Here is a 24,551-nt window from a genome sequence, read left to right on the forward strand (position 1 = left end):
AGACACACACAGTGTGCAAGTTATTGGTGCGATTTGTTAGAAAGTTCTATGTGGCTTCAAAACAGCTGAGGGCACACTCATTCAAAACCACACAGATGTGCAGGTGTCTGTCACGGCTTGGGGTTCGCTGTAAACACACTCAAGCTCTCACTGATCCCCTGCTGAATGTTAACATAAGATTAATTTAGCTTGACAAGAGGTGTATGGGAGCTTTAGTGGCAGGCTCAGCACTTTCCTTAGCCTCACTCGCCTGGTTAGACGGTAAAAAGAGGTGTATTTCCTCATGCTGTGGAACAAGGACAAGGACGAGGAAACGGGGACAACGGGGTAGGACAGGTTGTCCTAAACATTAAGTTGTGGATTGCGTTGCATTGTCTTGACTGTGTCTGTCATCAGTTTAGGGAAAAACTCTTTTGCCTTGTGAGCTTATAGAAATGTGTGCTCACTCATGTGCCCCAAGAAATAATTTGTATAATAATAATTTGTAAGGTTTTGCATCTACCCCAAACACCACTATTTCACATTTAGAAAACATAATAAATATGCAAGCTATATGGAGAGGCTAAATGTGCCAACTGGCTTGATGGACCAGCTTGAGTAGAGGCTTTATTTATTCTTAATCACACACAGCTGGAAATGAATATGGCACAGAGAGGTGAAGCTGCACGGCACTTTTATCCGGATATGAAAGGTAGATTAATGTAAATTTTGTCTGGGGGGAACCGACCTTGATGGTAGGTCAGTGTAACTGGTAATTATAAAATATTTAATTTAACTGGAGTACACGAGGTTTATATGACAGTTTTTAATCAAACTATTTGTCATTGACCTTTTATGATGTTGGAATTCAACCAAGACTTAAAAGTTTAGGAAAATTTGTGGTTTGGATTCAAATCACTAACTTGGATAAAAGCATTATTAGACAAACAACATTAGTTCAGTGTTAAGGTGATGGAGACAAATGTTGCCATGCACCCTCCTGTGGGCAGAAATCAGATGGCAGATGGTGGAGGAGCTTGTTGTGGATAGGGATAGGATACATACTTCAATGGTCTGACCTAGGCCACAAATTCCTGTGTGGGAGTACCACGTACCTTACATGTGTTTTCTCTGATAGTAAAGAGTCCAACTAGTGGATCTTTCACAAACTCACCTATCCTAAGATTCATCGTGCACCTGAAGCTTTTCCAGGGCAATGCAGCTGACTGAAGTTCAGCGGTCGATCAGTGTGGTTTTAAAAGCTGCATCTAATGCAGCTGTAATGCGGTGCACACTGGAACACTTGTGTCCTTTGTAGTCTACGCCGGGCACAGCCCAGAGCTCCAGAGCCTGCTCTTTCAAGTGTTTTTATAGGCCGCCTATGGTGTTGCCTGTTTTATCTATCCTTTAGCAGTGAAGGTGTAATGGCATGAAATACTGAATTTTTAATCTATTTAGTGTGCTGTTCTTGAGGGGACCGCCAGGTACTGCCCTAAATTGTCAGATTTCCTTGTAACATTACGATAGGAGGGAAAATATTGGGGTGAATATGTAAATCAGAAGCACTGGTGAATTATCAGACAGCTTCTGCTGACACACAGAACAAGACGGTTTCATGTTTGACACTTTGTTCTCTGCGTGTTTCCCCTGCACCGGTAGATGGGAGCAGCTCTCTGGAGGCATCCAGTGCTGTCAGCTTGAGTGTCTGTTCTGGGCGGGTAGTATCTGGAGATGTAGTCAATTATTCAGGAAAAGAATTTAGCTACTTAATGCTCTCTTAATGTGACACCTTTGATTATCGCTGCACAATCTGAGTGCTGAGAACTTTCTTTTCCATTTAACAGATTCCTCCACGTCTAGTGCACCTTTCTAAAAGCTGTCTGATTCACCTAGGGTAATGATATTGATCTGATCATCACAGTAATGGGAAAACGGTTGTCTTCAAGTCTCCCTGCAGAGTTTAACCTGGTCCTGACTTTAATGTGTGTGTGTGTGTGTGTGCTAGTAAAATCCAAGAAATAAAAAAGGCTATCCAACAGATAATAAAAAGAAATGAGTGCAGACTGCTTGAGCATGTTTGAGTGCTTCAGAGAGAAACAATTAGGTGTAAAGCTTTGTTTTCCGTGTGTTTTATATGGCTCTAGAAAGCAGTTGTACACTGGCCACATATTTTTAAGTTAATATGAGGAAAAAAAAAATCCAAAATCAATAGATAAGTTTTGTGACAGCCCAACCTCATTAAGAAAATGACAGCAGGCTTCAAATTACTAGAGGTAATAGTTGTTTATCTGCCAATGTGTTGAATCTAGGGCTGCAACGATTACTCGAGTACTGGAGTAATATTTGAGGACAAAATGCATCGAATACTAATTTGGTATTCGATGACTCGTTAGTGACCTCACTGAGAATGATTCTCTCGTGGCGCAGCGAGATGATCAGCGTTTTGGGCGCAAGAGGCCCTGGACACACACACACACACACACACACACACACACACACACACACACACACACGTGTACATGTGATCTGAGTACTCGAATAATTGGCGAGTATCCGAGTCAACAATGACAGCCAAGAAAACAGCAGAGAAATTTATTGAGAAACAAAATTGTTGTAATAATGTTTAACTTATTGATCTTTTCCCTAAAAAAACTTTACTTTGAGTTTACAGTACTAGAAACAATGCTACTTAAATGATACTGATTTAATTAATACTTTACTATGCTAAGAAATACAATGATAATCCAGAATGTTCTCTTTGCTCAGCAGGCTGCTGTCTCAGTTTATCAGTTGTAGCAGAGCAGTTTTAGTTCAGGAAGTCAACATTGCCTTGATGTGACTCCCAAAGTTAAGAGGATATGTTATTCTTGGGTTTGCACTGTTCTTCCTTCCTATCATCATTTTACACATCAGTGGGTTGATAGATTAAAAGAGTGTTTTGTGGTTTATTTACGGAGGATGTGTCATTATTATGACAGTATTGATATTTTATGTGGTCAGCCCCAAAAAGCTGCCCAATCACTGTGGGTGCCTGCCAGGCCACTGGGAAGCTTTCAACACACATTTCTGTCTGTGTGTTTTAGCCTGGCAGACTGTCTGCTCCTGGCCTGCCTGCTTGGTATTCAGCTCGTGATTCAGCTGTTTGGTTGCGGCCAAGCTCTGTGTGTTTGACTTGAATCCGGTTCTTAGTAAAAATCAGTCCATTAGGAGATGCACTGCTTTTGTCCTGCCCCCCTGGTTATTGTAATAAATCACACACACACAGTGGCAGGATTCAGTATGCCAGAAAAAATAAAACATTCCAAATGTGTTTGAATCCTCGCCCCTCCTGCTCACATCAAGGAGATATTCTGACCCTCAGCAATGTCAAAAATATCTAGAAAATTTGATGTTTCTAGCACTTTTTTGGCAGATGTAGTTGATAGTAGTATGTGCTGATGGAATCTATCAGAAGACTTAACTTAGCCGTGACTGAATTATTAGGAAAATGCCCTAAGATCTCCTGATAAAGACTCTTCTGCCCTGAATCCAAGTTATTTACTATGGAATTTGTGGAGGGATCTTGATCTGATGATTTCAGATTTGATTAAAACTACCTTTAATGCATTAAAACATGTATGTTCATGCAGGATGGATCTACATGTGTGTTTATGTAAGCTATATGTTCTCTCTCTTTCTCTTTTTTCACTCACTTCCTAGCTTGCTTGACTATCGCTAGCTGCCATAAATTGCACCCTCCGTTGGACACCTTTAACAGCTCATGTAAACCTAAAGGTCAGCTCAGGTTCCTGCTCATTAAAAACAATCCTGATCAATTGAAAAATGCCTTCATTGGCCAAATGTTCAACGTTTGAGATCCAATCAGGAAATTAAATGTCTAAGGCAAGCTGTGGAATATAAAGAGATTCTGAAACATTTGGATGTTTACTTTGAGATGTGTCTTGGAGATGTGTGTTTAAAATTACAAGGGGCTACATGTCATTAGAAATTATCACATATATGCATTGCGTCTAATTCTTTCTGCTCTAAAGAGATATTTTCTATTTAGTATTTTCATGACTCTTGAAGACATTTAATGTAGTGAACCAAGACCTCTCCATTTCTCCAGTTGTGCTCCTTCAATTTTTCCTGCGATTAAAAGTCGACCACTGACCTGTATGACCATGTGACATTTCCAAACAATGAGGAGGCAACAACACAAAGAGGAGCATGTGGAGATATTTCCAATTTCTTTCTGCTAGCAAAAGGTTTCCCTCAGAATAAATGCTGCTGAAAACCTTCCTCAGGCAGTGTTCCCGATGCCTTCTCTTATAGCATTGCAATTTTGAACGGCTCATTACAGCAGGCACCACCCAACACAGGCTCATTACAGCACATGCTGAACGGTGTTTAAATAATAGCACCACTTAACAGATGCCGGGTGCACTTAAATCACCACGAAATAAAAGCATTCGTGTGAGGTGTGCATGAATGTACATTTTTCACTTTGAGTGTTGTTTGAAAGCTTCAGTTCATTTTGTGTGTTTGACTCGGCGCTGCTTTGTGTTTCAATCTCGGCCATGCTGATGTATTATTCTACTGATGATAACAGCCCCTATATAACCGCCTGTCTCTGACCTCCTCAGTGACACATTTTCACACTTAATCGGAAACAGTAAAGCGTAACCTTGAATTTCCTTTTGTGTCACCACCGCCAGTGATGGACTGACAGTGAGCTCTTCTTCTGTTCTTGGCACAAACTGTCAGGGCTTCCACTGTCAAGGCCCTTTGAAGGCTAACTGAAAAGGGTCACTTTTGGGTGGAGAGGCTTAGCTGCCTCATTGCCCGGTGACAGGGAAGCAGGAAGGGGGACTTCACTGGTCATTATCATTACATTCAGTTGAAAAACAGTCTGATACCACATGGTATGTTTTCAGAGACAAAGGTAATGGAATGCAATCTGTACCAATTTGATATGCTCTTATCTAAAGCAGATCAAATACACTGTAGGGCATGGCTGCAGAGTCGGTAAGCATTGTGAGAGCTAATGAATCTTCATTGTTTGTTCATTTTCTCCCACTGGCCCACAGAGACAATATTAGTATGTAATCATTGATAATATTCACAGCAGCTGCAGCAGTGTTCGGAAACTTAGAAAGCCTAATTTGAATGTCTATTTTTGTATTAAAGAGTGAGTTTTCTGAATACAACACATGTAAGAGGAACAAGACTTACTTTGGTTTAATTTAAAGGGATAGTCACTAAAGTGATGGACATATCGATCTCAGATTTCTTGTTTAATCTATTTTTTATGGGCTGTGGTTTTCAGCACAACAATGCCACTCAATGACTTTAGGATTCTGTGCCCCTTTCTCTCTTATAGCCCTCCTTTAGGGGTTATAAAGGAGATGTGGACAGTGTGTCTGCCGCTCTCTTAAAGGTAGGGTAGGAGATTTTGAAAACTCGGTGAGAGTTTGGAAAGTAAACACACACCCCTTTCTCTCGGAGCTCACCCCGAAGCCACGCCTCCCAATCACATGGACGCGCATTACCTGAAGCCGAGCTGCGGTCTGTGACTTCGGCCATCATGCACGTACCTCTCTGGTGCACGCAGAGCAGGAAGAGAGTGACAACCAGCCAATACTCCGCGCAGGGTCCACCCGGAGGATTGGCTGATGTTTTTAGTGTTTTATAGCTTCCACAGATGATTCATATTCTTCGTTTTAATGTGAAACTGCCGAACTAACTGGTTGCTATCGGATTGTAAAGAGAAGTTATACTAATTTAACAAAAAGTGCATCAGAATGAAATCTCCTACCCTACGTTTAAAGCTGGCAGCGCAGTATTCCTGTCTCTTTGTCCTAAATGTGCCTATTGCTCTGCCCTGTGTTTTTATAAGGACGTCCGGCAGTAAGGCACAATTTGTAGTTGGAGCAGCAGTCTCTGTGTTGGCAAGATGACCCGGACTTTTGCTCGAGAGCTGTAGGATTAGGCTGCGTGAAGGGAGGGAAGTTGGTTCATTTGCACATATTACCCATGTTTTAAGGATAAAAGATGGTTCAAAATCTGCAGTGTTTCCCTTCAAGTAAGTTACGTTATACTGAGTGGTAGAGGTACATTTCTTTTTCCTCCAAGATACGATTGAATTGTAACGAAATAGGATCTAAATGAGGGAAATAAAATGATTTCAGAAAACGATATCAAATGATTGAGCAGAGACTCTGCTGCTCCATCCACCACCGAACTAAAACCAGCTGTCTGATGTATAACTTAATGATTCAGGAGTTTTTTTGGTCTTCTTCAGCTATGCACTATCCCCATGTTGTCACCTAAGGCTACAAACTACTGAAAATCTGTGGTTCTATCAAATTCACTGTCATATTGCAAGCAGCAAGACCTCAAATGGCACCGAACGCTGGTGTTGTGTTACAACAAAAAAAAGAGTGGTTTGATCAAGGGACGCTGGTCTGAAGCCGTTTTCTCAACTGGCCATCAGCCTTCTTAATGATTCATTTAATGAGCTGATTAGTCATCAGCATCATATAAAAAAAAAACAATCTTTAATGCAAGATTTCAACTCAAGAGAGTCTGCATTTGCAAAGCAACCCGAGTAACCCTGTTGTTTATATAGCCAGTGTGAGAGACTATTAGAATATAAAAGAAAGACACTTCAAAGTTTTATTCAAATGTATGCTTGTAATTTTGTGCCCTTTCCAGAAGGGGTGTGATTCGGTTGTGTCATCTAGCACACTAAATGTCACTGCCAGCCCCCTGATATACTGTCGAGTTTTTATACAAAGATCAATACGCTGATCTGTCGCCAAGCTCTTTGTTTTCCAGGTTTATTTGACCGTAGAGTTTTGTTGTAATATGGCTGCAGAAGTGGATTGAACAGCTGAGGGGTTTGGTCCACTGGGAGCCGATCAGGATGTTGTGTGTTGCCAAGTTAGCACCCAGCCATTTCAAATACAAACCTATCAATTGGACTTTTTTTCAGAGAGGTTGCGCTGAAAGATGTTTGAAACACATAATCTTTTTTTTTTTTCCATTTTACTCAGGTGTCTGTGTATTGATAAATCTTACACAAATGGAAAAAGTGTTTATTCTCTCCCGGCCTGTCTGTGTGGCTGTGAAGAATGCTCGACTGGAGTCTTTTTTTTAAAAAACTGAGAATGAGCTTATTTGATTTTGATTTTCTAAGTAGCTGAAGCTTCTTTTTATGTAATGAATAGAGAGACGTGTCTTTTGCTGGTGAGGTATTATGCTGCTGATATGTTAAACTGAATAAGGAGGATATGCACTGTTATTGTGCCTGCAGCGTATAATGGTCTGTACCTAATAAAATACCTTCTGAAATGTTCATACATATGGCGCCGGTGATACAATTATCCCATATCCGTTCAGGTTGATATGCAGCTGTTTAAATTCTCTTCCTCCTTATGTATCTCATTACTGTTTACTGCAGCGACAGCCCAGTGTTTTCAGGATCATTACAGTTTCATTGTGTGTTTGTAGATTACGCATCCTTGCATACCAATAGGGCTTTTAGATGTGTGTGTGTGTGAAGAGCTTTTAGTTACTTCTGCCATTCAGAAATAAGGGAGCATAAGATCAATGAACACAATTAAGCTTTAAATTAGCTATATTGCTAAATATATCCTCTTAAGTAGTGGAACAATACATTTTTAAATTAAGCCATCCGCAGACCTTCAGGGAGTCTAAAAGTAAAATGACTCTTTAATGGTGCAGCAAAACTGTTTTTTGATAAGAACTCTAAATTCTACCTGCATATAGAATGCAACTCTTAATATAGCTGCTTAACTGCTTTGTGCTTGATGGTGTCTGATGATTTCTGAGTCTTTAACTCTTTAACTTCTGAGTCAAGTCACAAATGACTGGTTATATGTTCAAAATGTAGATTAAGGGAGGATGTTTTGTTTCTTGAAAAACTTTGTTTTGCTGATTTTCTTTACTAAATTCTTGCAGCAGAAAGGTCATAGCTTGTGTGATACAACCTTTTATAAGTCTTCATGCCTTATCTTAAGCCCTTGAGGCGCTTGTTGTGCTCGGTGCAGTTGTTGGTCTTCACATGTTTTATTAAACCAATATTAAAGAAATATGTGTGAAGTGATCAGTATACTGCTGCCAGTAGTGAAAAAGACATGGAAAACTTGAAACATGTTGGACGTATCTTTGCACTGAGAGAATCAAGCAGGACAGTCTTATTGTACTAAATCTCTGTCAAGACTACACCTATTTTTGGGGTTGATTGTTTGAAGGTTGAAGTTTCAAAGCCAAGTGATATCTGTTGAGTCAAACTACCCTGACTACCTCCCTTGAATAACATGTTGTGCAGCAGGGGTGAAAAAGATCATGTGGAGACATGTTTTCTTCAATTCTTCTTAATGTTCTTTCATATGGTTTGAAGCAGAGAGAGACGTGCTGCTTTGGAGTGTTGGAATCTCCTGGTGTTCAGCACCACAGCTTGCCATTCTAATCAGATACAAGTAGACGATCAAATCCACTTAATCCAGATCTTTTGAAGGAACTGTCTTTGCTGTTTTGGATCCAGAGTATAAAAGATTTCTTCTAATTGTGGTTTCTGAATCTACGATAAGGAGAGATGCGAGGCCTTAAGGCATGATGAAAGGGAGGAACTCAGAGGAGGTGTACTAATTGTGTGTGTGTGACTGAAGATTGAAGAATCTAGATCAAAAGATCCCCTGGGGATATTGTCACATAGACGCACACACACAGACATGCACATATAGAAGTTGTTGCGTCATTCAAGCTTGCAGACCATCTCCCAGGATAGTTGGGCATATAATAGTGAAGGTTTGTCCATCTTTTTTAATCCATCACTACATTTACACACATGCATGGACCTGCTAAGACTCCTGTTTATATGGCGAGTGTGTTCATTTTTTTTTTCATCTAAAGACATGCGGCCTGTGCTGTTTGCTGGTTCTCAGTGTTGAGTTCCCTGGGAAAAAAATAATATGAAATGCCATCAGTCATTGACTGAACACAGGCGAGGTGGAGGAAGTGAGGAAGATTGTGTTTCATTTCAGAATATATAAAAGTGTGGGTGTTTAAGAGAAAGTACCAAAATAAGTCAAAAATTAAAATTGCATTTGACAACTCTTGAAGATGGCAGTGGGAGTCATTGCTTAAATTTTGCAGTCAAATTTCATATTCTGACTATTCTAAAGCTGCTGGTGAGAGGCTGGAAAAGATTGAGAGTGGAGTGCTCATTGTTATTTTGTCTTTGAATCTCTCATGTCATGTGGGAAGATATGTTGTTTTTCTCTGATTTCATCTGATCAGTACCATCTTCAGTCTCTACTAGTTTATTTATTTTGAGTGAATGTCAGATTAGCACATTCTTACTGTGCTACAATACAGTGTTAATTTTGTTGACGAATCATTTTCGTCATAGTTTTCGTTAACGACCTTTTTTTGCTGATAAAAACGAGACGATAACTAAATAAAAACTAACGCACGGTGCCAAAAACGAAGACGAAATGGATTGACACTTTCGTCAACGAATAAAAACGAGACGAAATTATTGATGGAGACGAGATCCAATCAGAGCAAATTTTGTTTGTGGAAAGGGAGGGACGAATCAGGAGACGGCGGCAGAGAGCCAATCAGAAGTGATCTCTCTGTGTAAGGACGTTGCGCCGCGATGCTGGAAGAAGGCGTACTCATGCATGGTCACACAAAACAGGAGAACAGACACACAGACACGTTTAATTTCAAGACAATCAAGACGGTTTACAAACCGTGCGGAGCGACTATCAGCGGTAAAAACAATAAACCTGAAGCGACATTTGCAGACGAGTCGTCTTAACTTCCGTTCAAAGATACACGTGACAAAATCTATAAATGAAGACCCCGCTGCTGATGGTTTTACAGCATGCGAACTGTTTCTAAGTTGTCACTGAAGTGTTTTGCTGTAGTTATGGAGTATTCATGAAGAAGGTCATGACTGAACAGTGTATTCAGGGAGAGCAGCTCACTGTTCACTGCTGCTTTTGTGAAAAGGTAATAGCAATTAAATAAAGAGGTGTTTGTTTCAAATAACACAAGTTAAAGCTGTGCCTGTTTTTATTGCACTTCAAACCTTAATTATTTCATGAAAAAATATATACCATAGAATTTTAGTCGACTAAATCCACGGCAGATTTAGTCGACTAAAATTATTTGATATTTAGTCGACTAAAACTAGACTAAAACTTTAAAAATGTTGATGACTAAAATGTGACTAAAATCAAATGACATTTTAGTCACAAGACTAAAATAAAAACTAAATCCGAAATTGCTGCCAAAATTAACACTGCTACAATAAAAAAAACATCTAAATCCATAGTATTGACCAACAATCACATTTATGTGCTGTACTTGGCCAGAAAAAAAGGATCAAAAGAGTGCAGGTGAGTGTTGTTTTTTAAGGATTTTCAGAAATATGGGCTCAGCTGTGACCTTGACAACAGACATAAGGAGGCGGACGTGTGGAGATTATGTGTGTGTCTTTGTGTGCATGTGCGTGTGTGTGTGTGTGTTTATGGGCATTTAAAAACGAGTGGCAATAGAGGGGTTTAGGCTGTAAAAGGCAGATAAGCTGAACCACAGGCCCCATCGCACTCCTGCCATCTCACCCACTGACATGATTCAACACTGCTGTCAAATGTTTGCAAGATTGTGTCTTCCATGCGCATTCGATAGAACGTTTCTGTATGTGTGCACATATACGTGAATGATGTCCTTTCGTGTTTACCTTAGATCTGAGCGTTAGTGAGTCTGTAGAGAGGAGTGTGCATCACCTCTCGGTATGTGTGGGAGGACAGATGAACAAAGGTGAAGTCAGTCCACCTGCCTCTTCAAACAAGGAGAGCAAAGACAGAGGAGGACAGAGAAATGGAAGGAGCAGGGTCCCCTGTGTTTTCCTACCCTGATTAAATTGTGCTGGAATTAAATTTTTACAATAATAAAAAAAAAAAAAACAAACAGCAGGAGCTGGGCAGGCACACCTCCTCTGTTCTTTTCTTCCCTCCCTCCCACGTCTGTCCCTGCTTTTCTACCTTTTCTCTTTTTTTTTTCCCCAGCTCTCTCACCACAGCAAAGAGACATGATGTAACCAGCCAATTACGCCACAAATGATGCTGCTCCTGCAGGCTGTGTGAATAAATTTAAACCCGGTGATGTCAGAGGTCACCTGTTTGACTCCTCACATATTACACAGCAAAACCTGTCTGCAAATTGCTTATGACATTAAGAAGCTGATTTTCTGTCGAGTGCCTGTGAAATATTTCCAGAGAAGCTTCTAATGCTGCAAAAACGTGTGTTTTATTGGTTAAAACTAGTTGAAATCTGCTTGTAGTGGACACTTACTAGAACTGATTGATGCTTTTTAAAAGTGGAGAGAGTTTGTCTAGTGTGTGATGAATGCCATTACCAACCTCCGTTGGTTGGCTGTGTTTTTCCTCTCAGTGGAAGCTTTTTCTTGCATATGTGAATGCCACAGGCTTTTCAAATGAGCCATTAGGCTGAGAGTTTCCACTTCAAACAGGACAGTGATGCAAGATGATAGTAACAATGTCATAGCAGGGTGTAAGCAGGGTGGAAACATGAACTTCCTCATGTAGTTCCTGTTGTGTTTCTTCACCGGGTAACAGCTCTTATCGTTGGATTATCGATGTTTGGAAGTGAGATTTTCTCAGTGGATGTAAAAAAGAAAACAAATATGTTACATGGTGTTATCTTTTTAGGCCAGTGCCTCCCCGCTTTTATATCTGATTACTTGTCTGGACTTTGACCTGCGGTGAATGAAGCTGTCATTTTGCCAGCTGTGTCACCAGCTTTTCCCCAGGTGCAGCAGAGTCGTCCTTGCGGCAGGGTCATGGCACTGCTCTGCTTAGTAGGGCACTGGAGTAGTCCACCTCTCTGGGGAGAGAGAGCACATCTCTGTTTAGCTCCAGACCTCTCACCTGCAGGCTGTATGTGCTGATTGGGAGGTTTGAGTCAGGCTGTAGGCTGCTGTAAATAACCTGCGGTGGACTAAAACAGACAGTCTGTGTCCACTTTTAACTCTAATTTCTATTTATTCATTTGGCTTTTTTCCCCTTCTTTTTCTCTGCTTTCTCTCGTATTATATGTTTATATGCTTCTAATCCATTTAGGTTTAAGGCTGAACAATGTCTCTTGACATTTGAACATTTATTTTTATGGATATATATCAATCAAAAATAGATTCAAATATGTTTTGTCAGGAGATGCATTCCAGCATCTGATCTGTGTATGTAACCCTATTGACAAAACCATATTTTCCTGTAATTACACAACCACAAATGACTATAATCAGAATTGCTGGGCAAAGGTAAGGTAACATGTTTACTCGGGTGTGTGCATTCTGGTCTCAAATTCCACTCCAAATCACATTTTTTTTTTTTTATAACGCGTGCATGTAAACGTCACGGTCAGTCCCTCATATTGTCTTTCATCGCCTTTCTCCCACACATTATCTCTCTCTCTCTCACTCTCTTCCTCTCAGCGGTGTGTATCCTGCCAGATGAGCATGAGGCGGGAAAAGGAATGCAGCTCTGCTCTGTTTACCTCTTCCTCGTTTTCTCGCTCTCTCACTCCTGCTAGAGTCACTCTCTCTCTCACCACCACATCCCGCCTATCTCTCTCTTTCTCTCGCTCTCTCTCCCTGCGAGTATGCTCAGTCATTCAGCTCTGTGCGCCGCTGTTGTTTCGTGAGGCTGGAGAGCCGGTGGGGAGCCTGTTATTGGGGGGGGGAATAAGCACTTGTGTCTGCGCCAGCTACCTCAGAGATAAACTACATACAGTGTAGGGGTCTATGGATTATAACCTGCTTATATCAAGAAGAAATGGATTTGTGGCACCTGTGAACTTTGGGGAGAATGTACGGCACGTGTAAGCAACTGAAACTGCTCCCGTTTAGCACCAGGGACTGCTGGAGAAATGGACATCTGTGAAATCTGCCTGATGCCGATCTGCACCTGAGAGGTCGACAACTCCGGTGGTACGTGTCAAATCATTGACATGTAAAAGGTGACACATGATTTATTGAATGATTTATCAGGCAAAAGATACGACTCAGAAAGGTTAACCTCAAAGACAGCTGTTGTACCTGATTACACCTGAGGCATGAGGGGGAAAATGACCGGCTCGCGGCTGGATTAAAGGAGTAACCTGTGACTTCACCTGGCGCGGTCGTCTCAGACTCTGCTGAGCAGTTGCAGAGGTGTTGAGGAGGAGGAGGCGGCGGCGGCAGGAGCAGACATCAATTCCAGGTGTGTAAACCGCAGCAGACTTGACTCACCTGACCCATCATCCCGTCTCCGTTTGGGGATCAGCTCTTCAGCTTCGTGTTCACGCATCATCATCTCAGTTATACCATCCCTCCGACCTACCACCACCACCACCACCACCACCACCACCACCACCACCTCTGGGTTCTCTCCCTATGGAGCCACTCAAAAGACGAGGGAAGCCACGCTGATTAATGTGACTCCCAGCAGTCTGATTCCACAGCACTCGAAATAGAACGCGGAAAGAAACTGCCACCACACTTGTGAACTGTCATCACGTGGAAGAAGAGAAGCACCATGTGGAATCAGTCTGGATACTGCAATCACATACCTCACCCTGGATATCCCTTCTATCATGCACCCTGCAGGTATGATATCACTGCCCCAATGTGTATCTCAGCTCTGCTTCTGCTTTCCTTCTTTCAATTCCATCTGTCTGTAACTTCCAAATTATCCAGACTCATTTCGATTTTATGTTCTAGAGAAAAAAATGACCTTTGTTTTGTGGAAATTCCATTCCATTTGAGTATGGAATCCCTTGTTCAGTGTAGTTTCAGCCAAAGTTTTTTTTCCAAGCAGTTTTCCAAACTGGTTTGTCTGTAGTGTTGTTGTAATGCAGCGGTTAAACCGGTTTCTGCCTGTGCTGAATAATACAAGTTTGGTGTGCTGCTTGATGTGACAATAGAAGATGTTAGAGCTGGTTTCAGCACCGATCCTATCATGTTTCACTTCCAAAGTAAGAGCACGCTGAGCTTCCAGTTGTGTCTTAACCAGTTTTATCTCTCCCATAAACACACACACACACAGATTACATAAGATTTTTTACAGGTCCTCTTCCATTATGCCCCTCACCCTCCCTCAGCCAAAATTACATCATTACATTTATCACTGGGTTTCAGATGTGACCCACTCTCAAATGAACACCATCAATCCTCATTCCCTGAGGGGGAGAAGAGACCCCAGCCTACACCTCTTTCTCTGTCAGATACTGTAATAGTCTCCAACCTCTAAAGGCTGCTGGAGCTCAACCACCAGAATACTGATTCACTGTAGTTATTTTTGTAAAACCCAGAGTGGTAGAGCATAATGAGACCATAATTTAAAAATTAATAAAGAGATAAAACCTAGTGTATAATATGTTGGCTGGACTTCTGTGTCATTTGTGTGTTAGGTGCAAGTGTGCATGCTTTATAAAATTGTATATCTCGTTGTATTTATCCATCCGTGTTGTGTGCTTAGTTCATGCAGTAGGAGCGGTACAGAGGTGGTCTGTGCCGGGGGGCCCAGAGGGATTTAGCTGATGAGTGAGTCATACCTCAGACCACTGGGCAGGTCAATGACCTGTCTGATCATCCAGCTCTTAGCGAAGAGAGAGAGAGAGAGAGAGAGAGAGAGAGTACACAGGAATCCAGGAAATAGCCCTCAGCCTAAAAACAAACTAATCATTGCTATTCACTCCCACTCTGCTCTCTTATGGTGAAGTACTCTGACTCACACAGAATGTTCCACCTGTAGCCCAAGCACCTCATGAATTCAAGTTAAATTTGACATAGTAATTGCAATGTCCAGCTCGCTTCAGACGCAGTACAAACAAACTGCATCGCTGCAGGAGATGGACTACTTACTCTGAGTTTTATTTTGCTTCTTTTTTACTTCTTCTTTCCTGTTACATTTTAATTTGTGGACTACTTTTTTTTTTACTCTCTTTTGGATTTATAGTCTGCTGATGGCATTTCTTTATTTCCTTTTTGGATGGTCAACCACAAAATATTCAAATTAACACCCTTTTCACTGACAGATGAAGAAAAATACTTTATAGTTTATAGGCTTCAAGGAAGAGCACTGAAATTGGATCTGTTTTTCTTCGAGGAAGAAGTGGTAAGGATTCATTATTGCATTTGTCGGTCACTTATAGTCTCTCTAAAAACTGTCAAACAGCTGCACATATATGTATTTTCTTCATGTGCAGCAATGTCTGACACTGCATGAGTGAAACCAAAGGCATTGCTGGAATGATAATGCTTGTTTTATAAACTCAGTGATAAGGTTAGTGATCTGTTGCCGAGGCCGCTCGAGTTAATGATTCCCTCACCTGTCAACAGTCCCATCATTGATGCTGCCGGTCTCCTCCCCCTTTACTTTGCTTAATCCCGTGTGTTTACATTCAGACGATAAGGTGTTCATGGGCTTGTTTGAGGAAGTCTTTAGCCAGACTCTGTTGTTTGGTCCGCTAATCCACCATAAGCCAGCGCCATCAGTCAGCCATGAAGGCTTGAGGTGAGCGTGAAAGCCTAATGAGGATGTGGTCTTTGACCTACTGATGAAAGGTTTGACTACGGCTGAAAAGTTTGATGAGAAGGGCAAGAAATTATATTAGACTTACTAAAAATCATGTCAAGGATTTATATAATGATAATGAAATAAATAACACACACACACACACACACAAGAGTGACTGAGTGTGACGTGACAGGTCATGACACAGATTCTCACTTACAAGTCTGCATGTGCCGAGTTACCTAGACACCAGAGCTACGCACTTGTGTGGGCTTAACTTAAAGATTTGTGCGTCGTCTTGTGTGTGTGTGTGTGTCTGCGCATGTTTGTGTATGTGTGTGTGTGACTACAGAGCTGTCAGCCTCACAGCAGATCAGAGATGTAAATGGATTTGGGCTAGTGTCTCAGCAGGGGTTGAATGGAGCAGATTGCCTGAAAGCCTCAGCTCTACACACACACACACACACACACACACACTTGCTCTTACAGGTGTACGCATGTGTATTCCAACAACTCATTGACTCTGGTTTAATCTAAAAATAAACTTTAACCGCGATCATCTTTCAATCTGTAAACGTGAAATGAATAATACATTGTAACTCAGCAAGAAGAATCTATTACAGTGGCGCTATCCTTGTTATATTTAGTTTAGCTCATGGAGTAAATTTGCGTAAATGGATTCCTTGCTGGTGACGGAATAAAGATGCTTTTAGTGTTTGATTTTTATCTGAATACAAAAACAGCAATGACAGTGAGGAGCGTGTGATGGTTAAAAAGGAGGAATGCTGTAATGATATAACAGATTGTTAGGGGAGCAAAGACACAAAGAGAATGTACTGTACAGCATGAGCAAGGCCAGAGAGGCGGAGAGAGAAAAAAAAAAAGCAGTCGACACATTAAAGTAAAGCCCCTGACAGTTAATAAAAGACATGATAATTCAACATTCCTCTGTGAACTATCACATTTCACAATATGAATAAAATTGCTCTTTTTAACGAGCCATTGTGATGTGGAGTGGTTCAAAAAATGATGTTGCTGGTCAGAAAAATAGCGTGGTTATTAGTTCGAAGACAGTGGAATACATAGCCTGAAGTGGTGTAAAAATGTTGGCACAATGCAGCCTGACACTGTAATCTGCCAACTTCACATTTCCAGACTAAAAATAAGACAATAGAGAGGAAATGGCCCTGCCTCTGACTCCTACTACCAGGAAGGGAGATAAAATAAATCGTAGATGCTGAAATGCACCAAAAAGCAGATTAAATGTGTAAGTTAATTTAACATCCTGACACACACACACACGCTCTTGAATGACTGTTGTATAGCAGAGTGGAGTACGCATCTCATCTGAGGAGAATCTGTCATTCAGGCTCCGGCTGTCCTCTCCTCCTGAGCCTTGACACACTGCTCCGGCTGGATGTTTGATGCGCTTGACACTTTGACAAAATGAATTCTCTGCAAGTCTCACTCAGGGAGGGTGCCCTTATGTCAGAAAGTATCGGGCTGTCACAGCAGCAGATTTGGATGGGGACAGCACCGAAGACAGATATGTCATTGCTGTGTGGTGTCTGTGACATTGTGGTTTGTTTCATGGCTGAGATGATGCACTAAGAAAGACTGTGGGTTTAAATGCAATCCAAACAAAGAGTGACAATATAATTGCCAACACAATATATTTAGTCACTGTCGTTTGTTGGATCCATACCAAGAGGATGTAATTATGTTATTTATAGTGATTTAACACCTACAACTACAACTGGCTGCAATGTGAAGACTATCACATTAAGCACATCAACTTCTAAATTAAAAGAAGTTGATGTGGGCGATCACATTAATTGATAATTATTCATTATATCTTGAATTGTTTGCTTTTTTGTGATTTTGGCACACAACATTATTAGGGGTGGGACGGTTCAGGGAAAAAATCTGAACCGTTCGGTACACGTGTTTCGGTTCGGGGGGCAGGGAGGCGTTTTTACCACAGCATAGAGACGAGTGTTGGCAACTTTGCGTCTCGCTCGCTACATTTGGCGGCTTTCCAAACTTTTTTTTGTCAAAAGGAACTAGTGACTCTCTCTGGTGACGTTTGGAGACTGACGTGAAATCATTCTGCAGTCAGGCTACTGTCCTCGACAAGCAGCGGCCGCGAGCGCCTCCCCCGCCTCAACGCATTCACAAGCGGTCAGTCTCTGTAGCTTCACGCAGCAGGTTCAGCTGCAGGCAGAGCAGAGACCCGCACCACTCTGTGTCCAATCGTGCGCAAAGCTGCCGAAGGTCCTATCATGGCTTACAGAGCGGGATGTAAATAGCATATTTCAATAGCAAAAATAAAATAAAAACACGGACATTTATTTTATGCTCATCTGGTATTTCCAGAGTGTTTAAAGTAGAAAAAAACCTCAACAATGTGAACCGAACCGTTCCACCCCTCAACATTATACAAACAGCATTGTCTGTATAACACTATATTATAAATTAGATGTAGCTGCTAATTTTAACTGTGAACCTTTTCACTACTTCCTCCCACAGTTTACCCACAGATCACAGGGTGTAAACGTAGCACATGAAGTTACTGACAAATTTTAATTAAACATTAGAGAACTTTTTCATATTTATAGTACATTGTGAATGCATTTATTCTGCTACTTGCTTTTTCACGTTCAGCTTTATTGAAGAAGACTGATGAAGATGCCTAGAGGAGAAACGAAACATCTTCAAGAAATCTCTGCGAGTCCAGTTGCCTCCTTTCAACCCCTTTTGATTGGAGAAGACATAATCAGAAGCAATCATATTGTTCTTAGTGGATTGAAGTGGTAGCATCTGAGGATTCTGAGACAGTTCAGCCACAGTCCTGTTTGTTCAAACCTGAGTACCATGACTCTTTATCCTGTTAGTCACAGTTAGAACTCAGAGTCAGATTGGAGGAGAACAATGCACACTCCAGAAAATTCAAACATTAAAGATATTATCAGAGTCATTTTTCCCTAATGTCAGCAAGTTCTCTGTGCTCATTAGCAGCAATAACTCATCCTACCTGTTGTACAGTATGTTCTTGCTGAAAGATAAGTGTTCTTAAAGCTACAAGCTAATTTCCCATTCTCAGATGGGACCCTCTTTTTAAATGTCAGCCTTCTTATAATTCTTGACGTGTCCTTGTTCCAGCCTGTCTAATTCATGAGGCTGTGGGAGTGAATGAAAACAACCAAAGCTGTTTTCATTATGTAGCTTTGACATGGAGAGTTCACCGAAGGTTTGGTGTCTTAATCCATCCCCAAAAAGCGTCTGATGACGAGTGTAATCTGTGTTTGGTTTGGGTTCATTCAGATGTAGTCTGTGCTTTTGCAAGAGTAAAAGGATCTGAGCTGAGAGGATAGAAAGCAGCTGTGGACAGTATGAGTTACAGAGAGCTCAGAGGACATTTCTCCATCATTACATAAAATTGCACCCAAAATCTGGGCAGAATTGGAGTCAAATGGTACTGTACAGATGGATGTCCGTAGCCTAGAGCTTCTTTCAAAGGCCTCTGACTTCAAAGGCTTCCTCTGTGTTGATTCTAGCTGAACTGAGAAGAGGGGAGATGGCGAGCACTTGTTGGGGAAGTGTGGCTTTTTGTTTGGGCCTTGACCTCAGAAGGTAGGAGAGAATGAGAGTCACTTATATTATAATGAGCTGTATTGATCCTTCAGTTTTCTGTATACTTCAATAAACCTTGGCAGGCTCATTGCTTTGTTAGGAACACGAAGACAAATAAAGGAAGACAGAGATGATATATGACAAAAAAAAAGTTCATGTACTGAAGAATGCATGAGCAAAATGGGCTTTGAATGTGGAAAAATGTTTTGTTTTAGACACATTTATGAAACTAAAACCAGATGTGTACTTTGTGTTTTGACGGCACAGATGCATAGACCTTCCTATCCGCCTGAGGTCTGTGTCTGGTGGCTTTATGTTATTTTAAAATTACTTTATATTTTATTTTAAAGACAAAAAGTAAACAGTCAGCAAATAAATTGATTAATTTAATTCAGCTGGTGTAGGTCTCACAAACCTTTGAGGAGGTGGCTTGGTGCATGTGCTGTAACTGCAGCTGTTGTTTGTTGTCTTTGTTTATGACATGATTCTGGATGCATCCTGGTTGTCTTTTTTTAAATTAAGTGCAAAAGAAAGGGAGAGATCTTTTTTCTACGTTGATGTTAAACAGTGGGTCTTAATATTAGAGCTGCAATGCTCACTGGGGAAATTAGATGTAATTGTGTTGCTGCTTTTCTATTATGATTGTTTTATTAAAGAGTGGATGTTATATCTGACATGGTAATGTTGATGGAGATTGTGGAGTGTTCAGTCTGTCCTGATTTTTTTTTTTTTTTTTTTTTAGTAGTAGATTCATGAGCATCCTGAGCCATGAGGAAGAAACAGCCCCCATACCGGAGCAGGATGTGTTGGATTTTTGACACCAGCCTGCTCGCAGTTCTCCGTCTGTTTGTCATTGAAACCTTTTGAGCTTGCCAGTCTCCCAGGTCTCACATTACACCCCAGCTGGCTCAGTCCATGTGGGCAGCACAGCTCTAAATCCCTGCCTAATCTGAGACAGCTTTGTATGTAATCAAAGAGCCCACTGTACATGCATGAAGAGGCGGAGCGCTGTATGGAAGACATACGCGGTAGTGGTTTCACAGAGACCCACCCACTGAGGTCTTCCACCACATATAAACCTTCCTCACCAAACAGTTAGAACTGAGAATCCGTACCTGAACACTCCACCGCATCCTAGTAACTTTACCTCTCATGCCTTTTTTTATTGCTAGGCAGGCAGTAAACAATGGATTTATCAAAGCTTTATTGGGGTAAATGCTTTGAACTCACAGTCATATATTGAATCACTGCAAGTGACTTTTTCTTATTACAAACCTATCACCACATTTTACATGTTTAAAATTGAATATAGTGTATTTTTGTTATTCCTTTGAAGGGTTATTAGGTGCACACATCTTACACAATGATTGCTTCTGACTTTATGAAGTGCAGTAATAGTATGTTTGGCATTCCAGCAAGGCGTTAAGTGCCGTCTGTTGCAGAGAAAAATGGTTAAGTAGGACAAATAGGGCAGCCCCAACACATTTCCATTGCATGTATTTCACTTCCCACATTGGCATATCCAAACAAGTTAGAAAGTCTGTCTCGCTTCAGTCTCAGTGGACTTAGCGAGGGAAGCGTAGGCTGGAGCAGTAATTCTCAGTGTCAGTGGGTAGACTAGATTCCTCTCTCCACCTCCTAATGAGACATAAAGTGCCATTGTATACCTATGCTCTCCCTCAGAGGTCCATACCTAATATTCAGCAGCAGCAGCAGCAGCAGCAGCAGCAGCGGGCATCCCTAAAAATAGATTCAGGTTTGTGTATCCAGCACATATGCGACTTGAGATTCAATGCAGGGCTGGACATTAATTTTAGAGCCTGAATTTCTCTGCTGTGGTCTTTTTAAACTTTTTTTTTTTTTTTTAATTTATGGGCACATTTGCTGCACTGTTACGCAGCACGTCAGCACGGCAGGAGGTGTTAAATTCTTTAAAGCCAGGCGAGGTGATGAATGTTGCCATATAGGGGCCGTCCCTTTAATATTTTGAGCTTCCTTTCTCTATAACAACTTCACTGTGCTCTCAGTTTCTTGTCTTAAGTTTTTAGGTTATAGCCTCTTAATTTACCACTGCTGTAGACCGTCATAAATCCATGTAGTGTCTGGTTTGGTTTAAGCTACTGCCACATCTCTGTTATTGCTGAAAGCATCCAAGCATCCACCTCCGGGCTCTGATTATAGTTTCTCTTGAAGGATTTGGAAAGTATTATTATCACTCTGTGCAGGTTTCGCTGTATCCTGTGAGGAGTAGTAAAACCTGAGCTAAGACATTCACTACACTCGTACCTTGTAACAGTAAGGGTTCAGGGACTGGGGTGAAGTTCAGGAGACTGTGTATATATATTGATTCGAACTCAGTGATGTGAGATACCACTTTTAATCACCTTGATTAACGCAGTGTATTACCTAAATTAAATGTGGGAACCAGTGGTTTGATTCAGTCATATTAAATGTCACCTGGTCCTGCAGTGTCAGAGCAGAGAGACATTTTGTGTATGTTGTTTTCACTGCTTGGTATTTAGAGACTTTTTAAAAGCCAAATCAATGGGAAGCCTGTCAGTTTGGCCTCAAGTGGAATATGTTGTTGTGTGATTGTGTTTTTTTTTTCTGTCTCTATGCTCTCTGGTAGATCCTGTGAAACAAGGAAGGAAGCCGCAAGTCTGTCATGAGTGATGTGAATGAGCACATCTCTCCTAGAAATACAGTTGCAGAGAAGAGAATAAAAATAATTAATTAAATAAGCCATTTAGTTATTTCTTTTATCAACTATAAATTATTTAAATATCATGATTCTATATAAGTGAGCTGCGACAGAAAGGACAGCAGACACCGCTGCACAGACCATGAGAGACAAACCACTCAAAGATTGTCTACCTTAAAACGGCCAAATCAAGAAATATCAAGTGTTGTTACATGGCTGGTTTGAGGTTCAAGTCGAGGTTCATTATAGTTTGCTGCTGAGTGGCGGCAGACAAGCAGATTTTCTTGGCTTACTGTCTCCATAATGTGAGTGTTTATCCTGGAATGACCCATCTTTCAATAACTGGAGCCATAAATTAAGAAGGCATGGGGTAGAGGAAGTTTAACCTGCAGGTTTTTAATCTAATTTTATATATCTTGTAAGATTTGATTGGTGAATCTGTACTTGAAGTTTTTATGTTCTGGTGTAATTGGTCTGAAATAAGTACCAAGATGGCTGCCAAGCAGTGAAATTTGCCACTTACATTACTGATACATCCTTATCTGTTTTATCTTGCATATATTTTCTATGGTTTTTATTAAAAGAGTTTGTCCATCTTATCACCTGCAAGTGCAAATTTATCCGATGTTCTCCTTCTTCAGTTTATTATAATAATATTCATTATTTAAGGATGTTTTCTTTTTTTTCTGGTTTTGAGTCAGCCAGAATTGACACTTGCACACACATACAAAATCTCTTCCTCTCTGAGACTGGGCCTGTCAGGATGCTGTGAAGTGTTTTGAATGTGAATGCTGTGCAGACTTTCCATCCATTAGCATGCCAGGCTGTCGGTTTCCACGCCGTCTCCCATGCTGTCCGGCTAAAAGCCACTCCGTGCATACTTTCAGAGGTTTTCTTGCAGTACACACTCTAATCTCTTTCCTTTTGCAAAATCCCTCTGCTATTTGGCAAAATTTATTGCGCTGGACAAGAGTGGGGGTTAACTTAAAGCCAAAGATGGCCTCATCCTGACGTTGCCATGCAACAAAATGTCTCTTGAGGGCTGGGTTGAGAAGGAGGGCGGGGGGTTGGGGGGGTGGGCTCTGCCTTGAGTCATCACCAGTAGCAACAGAGGTGGACGCCACTCTGTCTGCTGTATCTGATTGGTTGTGATGGACATCTCTATTACACCACTGTTCACCATCTCCCAAAATACAGCCTCAATCAAGACAAAATGGTTCATCAGGCCTGAAGAATCCCAACCCTGCTACTTAATGGAACCGCAATTAACTGTCAGGGCCGCTTTATAATGCCTGTGTGAGGAGACAGTGATTGTGATCTGACGTGAGCTGAGATTGTATAAAAAATGGCTGCACTTGGTCCAAAATACCTTTGTTTCAAAGCTGCAAGCAGCATTACAGGGCCCTCGCGCAGCTGGCGGTCTGTGGGGGCCACCGCACTCTCCTCTCCTATACTCTCCTCTCCTCGCATCCCAGAAACAAAAAAACATGGTTACAAGAGACATTTCCTGCTGCCAGTAAGTGGTGCTATGGCTGTATCATCATATTAGCATATCAATCTGTTCAGACTTGGATGCACAGCAGTCCTGTAAGATTTTTGTCCACAGTCAGTGAAGTATGTGGCTGGTACTGCATAAAATACAGTAACTTCCTGTGTAATGGCGAAGGGTCAGCGCAGAGGTTACGCCCCGGGCCACACCGTAATACTTTTACTGGACTGGACACATACATTTCAGCTCAATTGGATGAAGTATGTTAGACATGAAAAGTTTTGTAGGAGGGTCACAAATGACATTTTGTGTAGCCAGTAGGTGGCGCTGATCATTTGGGAGGAAAAGGAAAAAAATAGTAACCCTAAGGGTTCCAATGGGGCTTGGCACCGATCCTTGGTGCTTGGGCACTAATGCATGTTGCATAATGCATGTTTAGAGGAGAACATGGGAAAGTGGAGTATTGTGGGGCATGCATGTAAGAAAAGGTGGAAAAGAGCGTGAGGCTTAAATCTTTGATACACATGGATTCTAACCAGACTGTGAGGAAGAAGAAAGGTCATGAGCTGGAGTCGTGGCTATTAATAGAACTGTACATGTAGTTTTGAGGAGCACAGGGGTTTGGGATCAATGACAATATGATCACCTCTAAGTGAAGGGCATCATCAGTGACTCACGTGTCTGTAAAAAAGCTGTAGACCTGTAGATTGAGTCTTTGTAATAGGTTTACATAACGTTTGTATGAACTGATACAGATATAGGTCTATTTATTGCAAACAAATTTAAAGTTTGTGCTGCACCACTTGATATAGAATTTCAGGTGAAGTATTATTAGTAGTATTATTAAAGTTACTCATGCCATGTCTGATGTCTCCTCACATTGTTACTTTTGAACCATGCGGCTGCCAGATTGTCCAAAAGAATGTGGTTGACTGTCTGAAAGTTGTTTATAAATGCCTGGAGATCTCAGCAATTTAATATGAGTTTTTATGTTATTCTTCTTCAAGCACAAGACCAAATTTCTCGTTTAAACTTTTCTCATTGAGACATTACGAAATATATTTATATTATATTTTATTTAGATATTCTGAAAACACTTGAACATTCATATTTAATATGTTTACTTTATGTCTCTCTTGCAGTTCTCTTTGTCTGT

General features: G+C 41.1%; 1 protein-coding gene across 7 annotated transcripts in view; it reads left to right on the forward strand.

The window, feature by feature from the left end:
- Positions 1–24,551, forward strand: part of LOC114452343 (pleckstrin homology domain-containing family A member 7-like) — a 96,118-nt gene that overhangs the window by 12,924 nt on the left and 58,643 nt on the right. Inside the window, exon 1 of one of the 7 annotated variants that reach the window (XM_028431606.1) lies at positions 12,664–13,663. The exons of 5 other annotated variants lie outside the window; for them this stretch is intronic. In XM_028431606.1, the coding sequence (XP_028287407.1) occupies positions 13,593–13,663 (71 nt within the window). In that variant the 5' untranslated portion in view covers positions 12,664–13,592. Of the gene's footprint in view, positions 1–12,663; positions 13,664–14,896; positions 15,174–24,551 lie in introns of those variants that run through there. One more of the 7 variants, XM_028431611.1, reaches the window with a different exon arrangement.

Source organism: Parambassis ranga, chromosome 19, assembly GCF_900634625.1.
Source record: "Parambassis ranga chromosome 19, fParRan2.1, whole genome shotgun sequence".
Lineage (NCBI taxonomy): Eukaryota > Metazoa > Chordata > Actinopteri > Ambassidae > Parambassis > Parambassis ranga.